This window comes from Gymnodraco acuticeps, unplaced genomic scaffold (genome assembly GCF_902827175.1).
Source record: "Gymnodraco acuticeps unplaced genomic scaffold, fGymAcu1.1, whole genome shotgun sequence".
NCBI lineage: Eukaryota > Metazoa > Chordata > Actinopteri > Perciformes > Bathydraconidae > Gymnodraco > Gymnodraco acuticeps.
The window spans coordinates 3,050,849-3,064,685 of record NW_022991375.1 but is presented as its reverse complement, the minus strand read 5'-3'; the positions used below and the strand labels follow the sequence as shown (position 1 = coordinate 3,064,685).

The 13,837-nt window shown below is 41.7% G+C and overlaps 2 protein-coding genes across 2 annotated transcripts in view; one reads left to right on the top strand and one right to left on the bottom strand.

Annotated features, from left to right (window-relative positions):
- The first annotated feature begins 2,830 nt into the window (after nt 1-2,830).
- sp8a (sp8 transcription factor a) lies at nt 2,831-6,524 on the top strand. The gene is made up of 2 exons (XM_034240739.1): nt 2,831-3,722; nt 4,396-6,524. Exons 1-2 carry the CDS (start codon nt 3,702-3,704, stop codon nt 5,593-5,595), a joined length of 1,221 nt encoding a protein of 406 aa, XP_034096630.1. The 5' UTR covers nt 2,831-3,701; the 3' UTR covers nt 5,596-6,524.
- An 809-nt stretch (nt 6,525-7,333) lies between these two features.
- itgb8 (integrin, beta 8) overlaps nt 7,334-13,837 on the bottom strand; it is a gene marked incomplete in the record, with an annotated part of 17,403 nt that continues 10,899 nt past the window's right edge. The window contains 4 exon segments of the mRNA XM_034240787.1: nt 7,334-9,101; nt 10,647-10,810; nt 12,901-13,017; nt 13,715-13,818. Coding sequence (XP_034096678.1) covers nt 8,973-9,101; nt 10,647-10,810; nt 12,901-13,017; nt 13,715-13,818 — 514 coding nt within the window.

The window sequence follows — 13,837 nt, the reverse complement described above, 5'->3', positions numbered from 1 at the left end:
AGCCTAAATGACCTCTGTGATGTATGACTTAACAAACCCTAGGCATCCATCAACCCTAGTGTGTGTGTGTGTGTGTGTGTGTGTGTAACAAAGAGAGAGAGAGATGCTCATAAAGTACAATTTTAATTCACCTTCAGCCCAAACTTGTGCCTTACAAACACCCGTAGAGGCCTCTCTTCTCCTCACCCAGAAATCCATCCCGTTTCCCCTCTCATTTCATGAATGAGTGTGTGTATGTAGATGTGCTGTATACATGAATGTGAATGAAGCGCCTCAACAGAGTGATTACATTGGCCAGGATTCCCTCAGTCTGCTGCATAGATAGACTGAGCCCTGCATGTGTGTGTGTGCAGTAAACCTTACATGACGTGAGACCATAGCAAAAGTTTGAGAGAGTTAGTCAAAGAAAGTGAGTTTGCATGAGGAACAAGAGGGGGTTTCGGTGCTTATTGATCCTTTATTGTCACTCCAGTGGGGATATTGTAAATTGCTTATGTGAAAGATTTCATCACAGCAACCAGAACACGTTTCCCCAGCTCTGCTGCCACGGTCGTCCATCAGCTCCACGCTGACAGACGACGGACGTGCCCTCTCCACGCAGTAATTACAGGAAGCCAGGCAGGAGCTGCTCCAGGCACATCCTGGCACACCGCTCACCTGGATGACTTTTTCCTCTCTCAATTTGTTTTAAGGCTTGAGCTTAAAGGGCATAAAAAGACAAAATCAGGTCAATCTGTCAGAGATAGCCATGTATGGTTTCAGGTACTTTTTATACTCAGGACATATCTTATTTTATGAGTTTAAAGTAGGTTTCCACAATTAAAATATAGGAAAATGTAACACTTAAGTTTGATAAATATATTAAACTACTTTTAATTTAGTTTATTATTCATAATATTGTCTTCAGGGAAAATGTTGTCATGAACTTTAGAATCAGAATTCCTTTGTTGTTCCCACAGCTGGGAAATGTACAACCCTGCTATTTCTAAAAAAAAACAATCCAACACAATGGAAACATATATTTAAACGATAGAAAACCTTAGCATAATTTATTTATTTTTGTCTATGTGTAAAGATTCATCACATGATTTGAGTTTTTTTTTTACTTTTGTCACTGTCGCAACTTGTGACTAACTGAATTCCAGTAAATACTTTATGTAATACTTTACTTTAATCTGGAACCTATTTGTTTAATCTTTCTTTTACACAATTTGATTGGCTAACCCTCTGGTTGTAATGAATATTTTGGGTGTCATGTTTAGCAGCTTGTCTTTTGACTCTCTGATTCTCCTGCTAATTGTCTCAGCAGGGCAGCTGACCAAGATGGCCGCCCTGGACTACTGTGACTCTACTCTGCCAACAAAAGAGAAGTTGAGGAAAACACCAAGGAGAAACAAAATACTTCACCCATCCCTCTCCCCAAGAGGTGCCAGATCTTTATTTCACTCTTTTCACTCTTCTTTTTCTGTCTCAGTGCCCACAAAGTGATTGGAAAGCACACGACAATCTTTTTTTGTTGACGTTCGATGGCGCGTGATAATGTGGTCATTATCATCGCTAAAGGAACAGGTTGGGGCTCAGACAGGGTTTCATTGGGGGCCTTTATGGCACACACACACACACACACACACACACACACACACACACACACACACACACACACACACACACACACACACACACACACACACACACACACACACCAACCCACACTCTCAGTGTGGGAAAATAATGCCTTTAAAAGAGGGACAGCTGTTTGGGTGGCTCGTGAGGATGGCAAGATGGCCTACTGTAAACTCCACCTGTGCACACGGCCATGCCTCAGGCTGTGGGGGAAAGCGCGGGCAGCGTGGGAGCCTGTGATTTTGTCCGGTCCACATGGGAGGTGTGTATGCCGGGCTCCCCAAAATGACACCCAAATAGATGACTAACAGGCACTCCCAGAATTGAGCTTAAAATAAACGTAATCTTCTTTTAACTTCTATAAAAATATAACCTATTTTGACTGTTTATAACCCATTGCTGTATGTTCCTTTAGTATTATTTATACTGAAATCAATACACTAGTTTTTTTTTAAATGTAACTTACAACTTTAATAACTTACAGATACTATTAAAAAAAAAAAAATCATAATCATAATTTATTTTTCCAAATTAAAGACTAGAGATCTCTTACAGGAAGAATTATCCAGACTATTGAAATGTTTTGCTTTTGTATATCAGAAATCAGATGTACCTCCTTATGCTTGTTTTTGCCAAGTATTTAGAATAATCTACATGACCTACATTTTACCAATCTTTATGCATTTTGAAAAATATTTCATTTCAAGAAATAAAATCTAGGCTCTCATGGAATCACCAAAATGAATATTGCGCGCCATCAATCACTCAATTTAAACGTTGTGTGTGTGTGAGAGACTGTGTGTTGGGGGCTGAGTGGATGAGGAATGTGATTAACTTTTCCGTCTATGTGTGTCCAGCTGACTTCATTCAGGCTGGTAATAGAACAATAGAGATGAAGAAAGGGCAAGGAAGCAGTTAATACCAAACAAATGAAGAAAATGGATTAAATCCTGCTGGTTTATTAAATTTGAAATTCAAATGAAATGCTCCCTCTTTGGTTTTGCACATATATTAAGAGGCTGCAGGATCATATAGGTTATTTCCAGAGTGTGCGTCATCATATAGGTTAAACACGAATGATTTAGGATTTCCTATTTACCTGTTTGCATTCAATTGATTAAAGTGTTCCCTCATAGTCATGCAGCTTGAGTCTGAGCTTGGGCCAGTATTTAAATGCTCTATAAAACTGAGGAAAGAACAGGAAGAGGTGTTTTTTGAAAGACAACATTTGTTTTGTGTTGAATGAGATGAAATTGCGGAGGCAGTGGTGGTGTCCTCCCCTCCTTGCCCCAGGGCTGAGTAGATCCGCCCCAGGGACAGGATGGGACGGACTGGGCCTGCCTCTCATTCATCAGCCTTTCCCTTTGTATGGCTCCACAACATCAGTACAAAACAGTTTAAATAGCTAAAACAGCTTATCTATCTGAAACATTCAAAACATTACAGTAATGACTTTTTTTACCAAAAAAGAAAACGTTGTCTAAACCGTCCACAAGGCGCCCCGCTCAAATGTGCTGTTGCTTGTGAGTTTTGTTTGTTAAATTGTGCAAATCTTCACACAAAATTATTGCATTCAAATGTTATTGAATACCACACTGACATAGATCTTTGGTGACTCCGGGCCCTTACATTTTGCCCTCTTTGCCTGGTTCACCATGGAGCTGTTTGAGCTCCAATAAATGATACAAATCTGCATCAAATGATAAAAAATAACAACCAAATAATGACACATCAGCAATTCAGCATACATGTTCAGCCATACCTGTTTGGAGGTAAGTGGTGTGTGTTTTGTTTACATAGCTCCAGTGAATTTATTGTCTGTAACTTCATATATTCTCCCACTTGTTGCAATTTGGAGCGCGCCACTCGCGAGACTTCACTTTTTAAATTTACGACAACGACTTAAGGGGCCAAATATTTAGCAACAATGTGAGCTGGTTTCTGATTGGTACTCCGGCTCTTAGCGGCACTTCAAAGCTAAGAAGACGCTACAACTACCAAAGCAGCGGAGAGGAAACACACACTCATCACAGTCAGTCAGTGCGAGCACACACACTCAGACGAAGATATCACAGACCATGGCTGCTACACTGCTCGGGGTAAGTTTAACATTTTGCCAAAACATCCTTATCCGAGAAATCCTGAAAAATATTGATTTGATTATCCTTTAAGGGCTTTGTTCGTTATTGGAATTCAGGAGACGCAGTTAACTCCGTACATTTTATATTCAACTCCGATAAACTTTAATGTTTATATAATAGGCTTAATATTATAAAATACTTTATTAATCAACATACATCAGTTGTTTTCAATCGTATGTTTTCTTACCTGTTTTCACTGATCATGTCAGAGTTAGTGAACGCTGGCTCATGTCGAGCTATCAGGTAAATGCTTGTTATTGAAGTGAAATTACGAGGCACTGTAAAATACTTATTTTAGAAACCTTGCCATTGTATTGTAATAAATGTAGTTACGATAAAGTGATCGTCTACTATCAATTTAGTTAGTTATTCATAATATGTAAAAGTTGACCTGCCGTATTGTCGGTTGAGTTTGCTGACAATTTGGAGACGCTGCTCCATTGTCTGATGGATCTAATCCAGAGGATCACTGGTTGTAAAGCGTTCACCATGTCACATTCATTCTGGGCTTCATCTGCGATGCCCAAAAAGTTAAGCGCAGTTGTTTAATATGTTGCGCGTCTTTACGCACACCATGTTTAGCCAAGACTCTGTAGTGACCGGTCTAAATGTGTCTGCGTGTTCCCCACAGGAGGAGCCCCGGCTCGGCAGCGCGCCGCTGGCAATGTTGGCCGCCACCTGCAGCAGGATCGGTGAGCCCAGCCCCTCGTGCTCCCCTGCTCTCTCCGATGGAGCCCCAGGATTCGTGAAGGGCTTTCATCCGTGGAAGAGAGGGGCACCTGGACACAGCAGCCTCGGTGCATGCTTCACTTCCCTCGGGGTTCCCCCAACATCCAGGAGTAACGGGACCGGACTGACGGAGAACTCCAGCGCATTCTCAGTGACCAACTCTGCTTTTGGGAATGATTATTCAATGTACCAAACCTGTGTGCCATCAGACAACAATGTTACTGATCCTTCGCACGTACAGAGATCCATGTATCTGACCAAATTCCCCTCCTCGGTGGAGAGCATAACAGGGATGTATCCCAGGATGCACACACATCCCTACGAGTCATGGTTCAAACCAGTGGCAGAAGTCAGTAATGGGTCTGCTGCTTGGTGGGACATGGGAACCAGCTGGGTGGACACACAGAGTACAGCCGGGTTACCCTCTCCTCTGAGCGGCTACAGCACTGAATACAGCTCCGCCTTCGGTCCCGGGGCCTCTCAGCACCTGCACCCCGCCACACAGCACCTGTTTGACGGATTCAGGCCACCCGTCCCGACCCCCTACACAGAGTCAACGACGACAGGAACTCCCGTCGTTTCTCTACCCGCATCTTCCCGCTCCTCCTCAAGGCGTTACTCTGGCAGAGCCACGTGCGACTGCCCGAACTGCCAAGAGGCAGAGAGCCTGGGCCAGGGCGGCACAAGCCCGCGGCGAAGGGGCCTCCACAGCTGCCATATCCCGGGTTGTGGCAAAGTTTACGGCAAGACGTCTCACCTGAAGGCTCACCTGCGCTGGCACACCGGGGAGAGGCCGTTTGTCTGCAATTGGCTGTTCTGCGGGAAACGCTTTACGCGCTCGGATGAGCTCCAGCGGCATTTGCGTACACATACCGGGGAAAAGCGCTTCGAGTGCTCCACGTGCCACAAACGGTTCATGCGCTCAGACCACCTCGCCAAGCACGTGAGGACGCACAGCGCAGATGGCTCAGAGGATGGCGCGGAACCGGGACTCGGTAAAGGCAGCAGCGACACGGACAATAGCCTCTCCGGGAGCCCAAACCAGTCTCCCGGGCTTCACGTCCCAGCCACCGAGGGACAGTCACAGTGTGCTGTGGAATAATTTACAAAACTTAGCAGGAACAAAAGCAACGCGTGGGCATTTTGATCATTGGCGGTTCTAGAGGGGTAACACTGTTGCTTGGACCCCCCTGTGGCCCCCCTCCAAAAGACTAAATCTATGATAATGCAATTTATGAAAGTGTTACAGCCAACACTGTGCTGTAACCTGGTGCAGGAATGTTTTTTTTCAGTAATGTAATTAAATATATTGAAACTAAGTTACTGAAACTAATTATGTTACTAAAACAAATACCAACAAATATTAAGATATCAAATGAAAACAACGTTTGGCTGCATGAATAACGTATTAATTGCCGCAAAATGCATTACGGGTAATGGTAAAGTAAATAACTAAACAAAAATTGCAAGTCATTGACACAAATCCTGTTATTGAAACAAAAACCAATAATGGTATTTTATATTTCCTTGTGCTCTATGATTTTATACTGAACTAAAAAACTCCTTCAGTAACTGGCCCCAGCACCGCCCCCCAGTACTTGGTCTAGAACCGCCATTGGATTTGATTACACTGTACCAGCCTGTATGGAGTGTGTTTTCTCGAACACTTAAAAACAGAAATGGCACTTTACGATGAACTTCAGCTGTGGATAAACACTGTGTCCTTACCTCATCTTATATGTATCCTTCTTTAATAACACATTTGTACTCTACAGTTTTGTTCTGACTTGTGTTATTTGATTACATGTCATATGCAGCTAATTTATTCTACAAAAAACTTTTTTTGTTTAGAATTGAACTGTTACATCATTATATGGGTTATGTTTTTGACATGATCGCGCTACATTTTAATTTATAGAGATGTTTGTTTATAACACTAAATTGTTCTGATTTATCTCTGCCTGTAGGTGATTATACTTACTCAATAAAACAGGACATTTTGGGACATGTCATATTTAGTTTCTCTTTGAACCTTCGTGTGATTTAACTTTTGCATGTTTTTTTACATTATCCTTCACTAAGGAATATTGTTTTTTGAGTTCAAAATATTAAACAGTAAATAACTCTTATCATCCTGACTATCCTAAAATATAAATATATAATTTAATGTAATAATCAAAATTGCAGCAATTAATAATTAACTGCTAGAGTTCATCACATTGTATATGTTTTGACTTGTTTGTCTGGATGTAGCCTATCACTGTTAGCAGACATGCACACGTATATCAAGCAAACTCAAACTTAAGGTAACATTTCAGTTGCGCTCTGGTGTAAAATAAGGCCTGGAGCATGCTGCGAAACGTTAATTTCCCTGATCAAAGTATTGAAATTATATTGAGTTTGCATTGCAATGCTGATAAAAGAATGATATCTGATCGTTAATCAAACATTGTATTCTTTTACACTTCCTCTCTCTGTTGGTTCAATGTTTAAAACGACTCGTCTCAGTTTCCTTAGATTGCATCTCCACCTAGTGTTCACTTTTTATGATCACCCTTCTGTTGGACCACATGGGTTGATCACACATCGAAGTTTTGCACATATTTTGTAGCTTCAAATATATTTTAAAATAATGAAATCTTCACAAAACTAAACAAAAACATTACGTGCAAAATGCAGGGTGGCTTGTAAGAAGGAATCGTGTCTTTCTTCATTTGGAGCTGCCTTATTTTCACGTTTTTCCATAAATCAGCCCAAACTAATTTTCCACAATTACTAAAATAATGTAAAAGAAAATCATACACACAACCTGAAAAACTTAAAAACTCAATAGCTGGTAATTAAAAAATCTTGCACATTTTATTGTGATGAAAACATTCATGCTACACAACTAGTCACATTATTTGCCAGCAAAACTACACATGAAAGTGCTGTTGTTACTCCGAACTCAGTGCCGGGTTAGATGAGATGATTATAGCCTTATTGCTGAATCATTCTCATGGTTAAAGATAGATTGGTCTTCATAAACACAAACTGTTCTTGCAGCCTATAACTCAAGTAGCCTTATCATAAAACAGCAGAATTATCATAAATACAAAAGAAAGAAAAACAAATCACAATAAATTATATATAGTGTTCCCGACTTACAGTAAAAGAGAGCAGCTTTTGCTGTAAACAAAATTGGGTTAAAAACAATTCAAAGAGAGGAACAGGATTGGGCAAGCAAACGTTTTACCAAGACGCCATGCAACTGGCACTCTGGATTCAGATGATATAGTGCATGAGGGTTTACTTCCACCTCTGATCTCAGTACCTTCAGAGCTCATTTGTACCTTTGCCCAGGAGTTTGAGTCTAAACTTGTCAGAAATGGCTCTGCAATGATCAGCAGATGCATGCAGACACAGTCCTGCTGTTGTCTCTGTTAAAGAGGCTGCATGTGTAGGCGTTTGATGATGCAGTTGCCATTTTTCAATCTATTGTTATTCCAGTGTTGTGGATGTGTTACATTGGCCTTAAATGCACTTAACGCATATACAGATATCTTTTAATGCCCAACATTAAGCAAAAATCATTTAAAACCACAGCTTTTCTAACCCAGAGACCTCCCATGTTTCAGTAGTATAATGCAAAACAATTGTCCTATTGCAAGTCTAAACATATTATGAAAAACACATGAAAGTAGATTCTCACTTATGGTAGAAAAATGCCATAAAGTAACAGTAATTTGCAATGCAGTTGATCCATTAATAGAAATGCAACAAATAAACTACGAAGACCAGGCATGCCAACAATTAATGAAGATCTGATCAAATTAAGAGATAAAAAAAAGGCATACAGAGTCATTGGTGTGCTTTGGGAATTACTGTAAGTCCCAAGGCAATACAGTAGAGGTCAGTAATGTGATGACAGTGTTATTGCAGAAATAAATGTAGTACCTCAAGCTGGCCACAGGAGGGCAGACTAAGACAGGGAGATGGTTCAGTTGGAGCTTTGTAGTGTCACACAATCCCATCATCCTAACATATAGTGTTCTCACTATAGACTCATAAATATACTGCCTAGATAGAGCATACACGCACCTATCTACACACACACACACACACACACACACACACACACACACACACACACACACACACACACACACACACACACACATATAAATTAATGGATAAAAAAGCGAGGAGTGATCACCCTGTGGGAGAAGCAGCCTCCTTGCTGCTACTGAGGAAGAAGAGGTGGAGGACATGTGCTTTTTGTTTCATCTCCATTTCCTGGATACTGGCCACATTAGTCACACAGTCGATAAGAGTTTGGTCAGGTCATTTAACAAATGTGATTCCATGGAGGTTTTCATAGTTTAGTTTATCATTATCAGTCTCCACGTGCAACTGGTTGAAGTTGAATGATCATTTAGAAGCAGAAGCGAAGCCTGTATTTGTCTTTTCTTCTCTATACTGACTTTCTTCTGTCTTTGCTTAGTACTGCCAGGGGTCACCCAGGGGCATCTTGGAATCCTGGATGTGCATCTCCACAGGTCGGTCAGGTGGACTCTCCCTCCTGTAAGTTACTGTCTTCTCGTTGCTTGTTGGGATGTATGAAAGGTCCTGAAGGGTGACAAAAATGTGCAGTCAGTAATAGGCATTTCTGTTTTTGTGGGAAGTCATGTGAGTTCAAATTTAGCGCAGTAGAAGAGGATATATCTTCACCTTTAGTCCTTTTATGGGGGTTATGTTGTACAACTTTCTTCTGTCCCTGTAACGTATCCTCATGTTGCTTGTTTGCATATTTTGGCAAAAGTTATTGCTAATTTTGTCTGTTCTACTTCAAATTTAAGAAGCTAAAATTGACCTTTGTTGATAGGCCTACACAACAAAGGTAAATTGTAGCTTCTTAAATGAATGCTCTCTTCTCAAAACTAATTTCTATATTCACAGGTTACAACTTGGTTAGGTTCAGGAAAAGATAGCGGTTTGGGTAAAATGATTTAGTAAGTGGCAAAGTTACGTAACAAATACATACAAACATGAACAGACGTCTCCTGCGTTAAAATCAGTCCCTGAAGAAGTAGAGCTCTTAAACACCTGCAAAACTTCCAGCCAATGTAAATATGAACTTCCTCCTGAGAGTGTTACATCATGCTATAAGTAAGAATGCAAATGTTACCAAAAACAGATGCATACATTTTTAAAGTCTATAATCATCAGCACTGTCATCAAGACTATTCGTGGGGAACGATGAATAATGATGTGTTTTAAAACAATTTCATGCCAGTTTAGGCACACATATATTCAGAAAGCTCATTTCAAATATCCACAGTTTCCTTCTTCTCAAAGGTGCTGTACATCATTGTAAAATCACAAATCTGGACTTTGTTGGTGTCGAGCTGGGAGTTGAGAGGAAATGCAAAATACAGCTGTACTTCTAACAGCAGGCTCACATTTCTCACTGCTGCTTTCAGCGAACACTACACATGAACACAAATATCCCAAAGAGTTGAGGGTTCCCTGTTCCTCTGAGGGCTAAACACCTCCACCTCCTCTCAATTAAACCCTGCTGTGTTGAGGACCGCCTCAAGCAAACCCTGTGGTGGAAAGATCCACCTTGGGACCCGTTATCGCCTCGTGTGAACGAACGGGCTATACGCGAGAGAAAAGTAGCAGATACAACCCGTTTTGTCCTCGTGTAAACGGCACCTTATAGTACATTCACTCAAGCACTGTACCGCTACTTCATACTTCTACTCCACTACATTTTGCATGCAAATAATGACCATTTCACAACCTTAGTTTCTAGTAACTTTGCATATACTATTAATAATACAAATATAAAATCGTGAAATGACCTATGATGTAGGCTACTATGATATACTTGGGAGTATAAAAAGGCATTCAAGTTTTGTCCACCGTTCCCGGCAGCAAAATAAAAATTGTGTTCACATTAATGCAAGACAAATGATAATCCAGTGATTTAATATATATTCCGGAAACAGCTTTTCTGCATGAAGATAACTTTTCTTTCTGGTATTTTAGGTATAAATTGATGATACTTCTTCTATCATTTTACTATAGTAACATTTCGAATTCTACTTTTAGCTGAGTATTTCTACGTTTTAGTGTAATCATTTTGACTTAAGTACAATTCATGAGTACCTTTCCAGTGCAGTGATACACTGTGACCTCAGCAGCGCCCCCTGGTGTCAGGTTCCTCTTCTGTAGCAGCAGCCGGGACACAGCCACCACCACCATCCCGCACAGCACCGTCAGAGCAAAGACACACAGGAACGTTCCCACCAGCCGGCTGTTGCTGGCACACTCTGTGGACACAAACACACACACATTAACTTTTAGTGGCAATAACTGGGACAGGATGGCTCTCACTGTGATGGGCAAAATATTTATATACACACATTTATCCTCTGTGAAACGAAAATACTCAAATACCTAAACTAATAGATCACACACACTGGGGTAATCTATTGAAGTACATTTAGCCTACTCAAGTACTTTACTTAAAGGTCCCTTATTATACTGTTTTTCATCAATATATTATAGGTCTTATAGGTCTTGTATAATTTGCCCTGCATGTCCTCTTTCGCCCTCTGACGCAGATGCTCAGCCTTGAGCAGCCGTTATCTCCCTTAAGGAGGGGCTGCCCTAGCATATTGTTGATGTTACCAGTTTGTGACCGGGCAACTCTCGGTCAGAGATAGTTATCGTTATGGGACACCTGGAACACATCCTTCTCGGGGTGTAGATGACCCCGAGCCATAAGCGACAACAAATGTGATTCAGTGTCCTCAGCTGTTTTGTCTATCTATTGAAGAATGTTGATTATTACACTCTGAACTAGTTAAAACCTCGAGCTACAGGAGGGTTCTTCAGAATTGATTGTGGCATCTCAACCGTGTGGTCAAACTGTGGCCCGTGACATGTCTTGTTAATTCTCCGGCCGAAGCTCCAAATAAACCATCAGTGTTTGCCATCAAAGCTCCAGCTCTCCTCGTGTCTCTCTGAGTCCTGACTCCATTGCTACAGAAGTTTCCCCCACAGGTCTCAGTTATTTACAAAACATGTCTCTGAAGTGTTTGGCTCCAAACACCAAACAGATCATTGCAGCATCCCATAATCCCCTCTGTTTCAGCCCTGTTTCAAAAGTGCTGATTCTCTCTCTGTTACTTTAGATGAAAATAAGGAGCCACTCCCCACACCCCTCTGAGAGATATTTGGTTAAAAAGAACACAATGGTGCTCTAGGAGGAGATTCAGGTGATAAGGTGTGGGGGGGGGGGTTACCTTGGTTGGTTATTGGCTATTGGTTACACAAGCCAAAAAATCGTTATGACATCACAAAGTGGCCAAAATCTGATCAGCTCATTTTCAGACATGTTTTTATATAAATGGATCAGGACAAAAAGTGAGTGAATCTTTTTTCCTGAAACGTTCAGAATCTCTTTACACAGAGGGGACACACGTGTATGTATAAAAGACATGAACATGTGGATTTTGCATAATAGGTGACCTTTAAGTAAGATATTGAACGCAGGACTTTTACGGTGCACACGGTGCCAGTGGTCCGCTGGCTGTGTGTCAGCCGGGCAGCATGTGTGTATGACGGGCTCATCGCTAAACACAAAGGGCCCAAAGAGAGCTCTGACATTTTGTAACAGGGTAACCATGGAGACCTGGCTCCTGCTGCACCCGGGAGGAGTGGGTGTGAGCCGGAAGACAGTGTCCCGTTGGATGGAGGGGTGGGGGGATGAGGGGATAAGGGGAACTCTGGAGGGGGAGGGCGCACACAATGAACAGTGCTGTTCCAAAAATGGGGAAGGCGGCGTTGAACTGTAACACTTGGACGTGCAATTATGTGTGTGTGTTTGTAACCCAAGCCATGTGTGTGTACTAGTGTGTTTTAAATTGTGTGTGTGTGTGTGTGTGTGTGTGTGTGTGTGTGTGTGTGTGTGTGTGTGTGTGTGTGTGTGTGTGTGTGTGTGTGTGTGTGTGTGTGTGTGTGTGTGTGTGTGTGTGTGTGTGTGTGTGTGTGTGTGTGTGTGTGTGTGTGTGTGTGTGTGTGTGTGCTGTGCGTGCGTGCGCGTGCGTGCGTGCTTGTTTGTTTTGTACGGCTGGGAAAGAAAGAAGGTGAGCTGGGAACTGAGGGGAAATGTAAAATGCAGCTGTAACACTGACAGTGGGCTTGCTGACTCAAATACACCAGGGTGCCGTAGTGCAGTAATGGTAGCAACGGAAGTGACCTTGAATCAAGTAATGTGTGTGTGTGTGTGTGTGTGTGTGTGTGTGTGTGTGTGTGTGTGTGTGTGTGTATGTGTGTGTGTGTGTGTGTGTGTGTGTGTGTGTGTGTGTGTGTGTGTGTGTGTGTGTGTGTGTGTGTGTGTGTGTTGACATTGTACCTGCTCTTGTGCTTATGTGAAGCTGCGTCTGACCGGACTGAGAGCTTGTTTGGAAGCGATAGCGACAGCTGTCATTGCTGATGTACATACACTGAATCCACTTCTCCCCTGCTTGGCCTGAAACAGAGAGAGGGAGGGAGTTGAAGTGAGATGTTTTTCATTCCAGACATGTTAAGCCCCAAGCTCTAGTAAATATCCTCCAGGATTACTAAAAACAGAAGAATCAATGCAAGAGAGCTTCTGCGTTTTACAGCTCTTTAGTTTTCACTTTGAAGCTGCACCAATCGATATTTTCCATACTACTCTAACAATGGTCAAATTACTGTAATATAAAAGCTGTCACTGGCACTAACAAATCCAATAAATAGTCTCCCAACTCTGCAATTGCTTTTTCTGCAATTTTCCGCTGCAGTAGGTAGCTTTTTATATTTGAAAAATATCAACTTGTACATTGTTTCTCCAGCACCAAACAGCAGACAGAGAAACTCATTGAATTGACTAGATTTTGGACTAGCATAATGCAGCATTTTAACCTTGCCAGAGCTAAAAGAAGACATTCATGACTCCAAGTCAGCACAAGGTGCAAACACAACACTTCCATATGTCTCTCCCACCTTATATAGCTATAGTTGAAGCTGTGTTTATGACTTTTGGGTCTTGAGTCTGGGATCAATATGCTCTTTCCTTTTAGCTCTGAAAAACATATTTGGTTTAAATATTCACCAGCCGTCTACTAACTTTGTCCATCTGCTGTGTGAACAGGCTGTACTGTTAAAACATGTGCTATAAATGTAATTGGCTAAACTGGCTTCACCTAGAACATCATCCCTGTAGCCCACCAATGATTCACACGTGCTGTTGCAATGTCCCGCCTCTTTTTGAGTGAGGCCGTGAGACAGGTGGCAGTCAACACACTTCCTGAGAGAGAGAGAGAGAG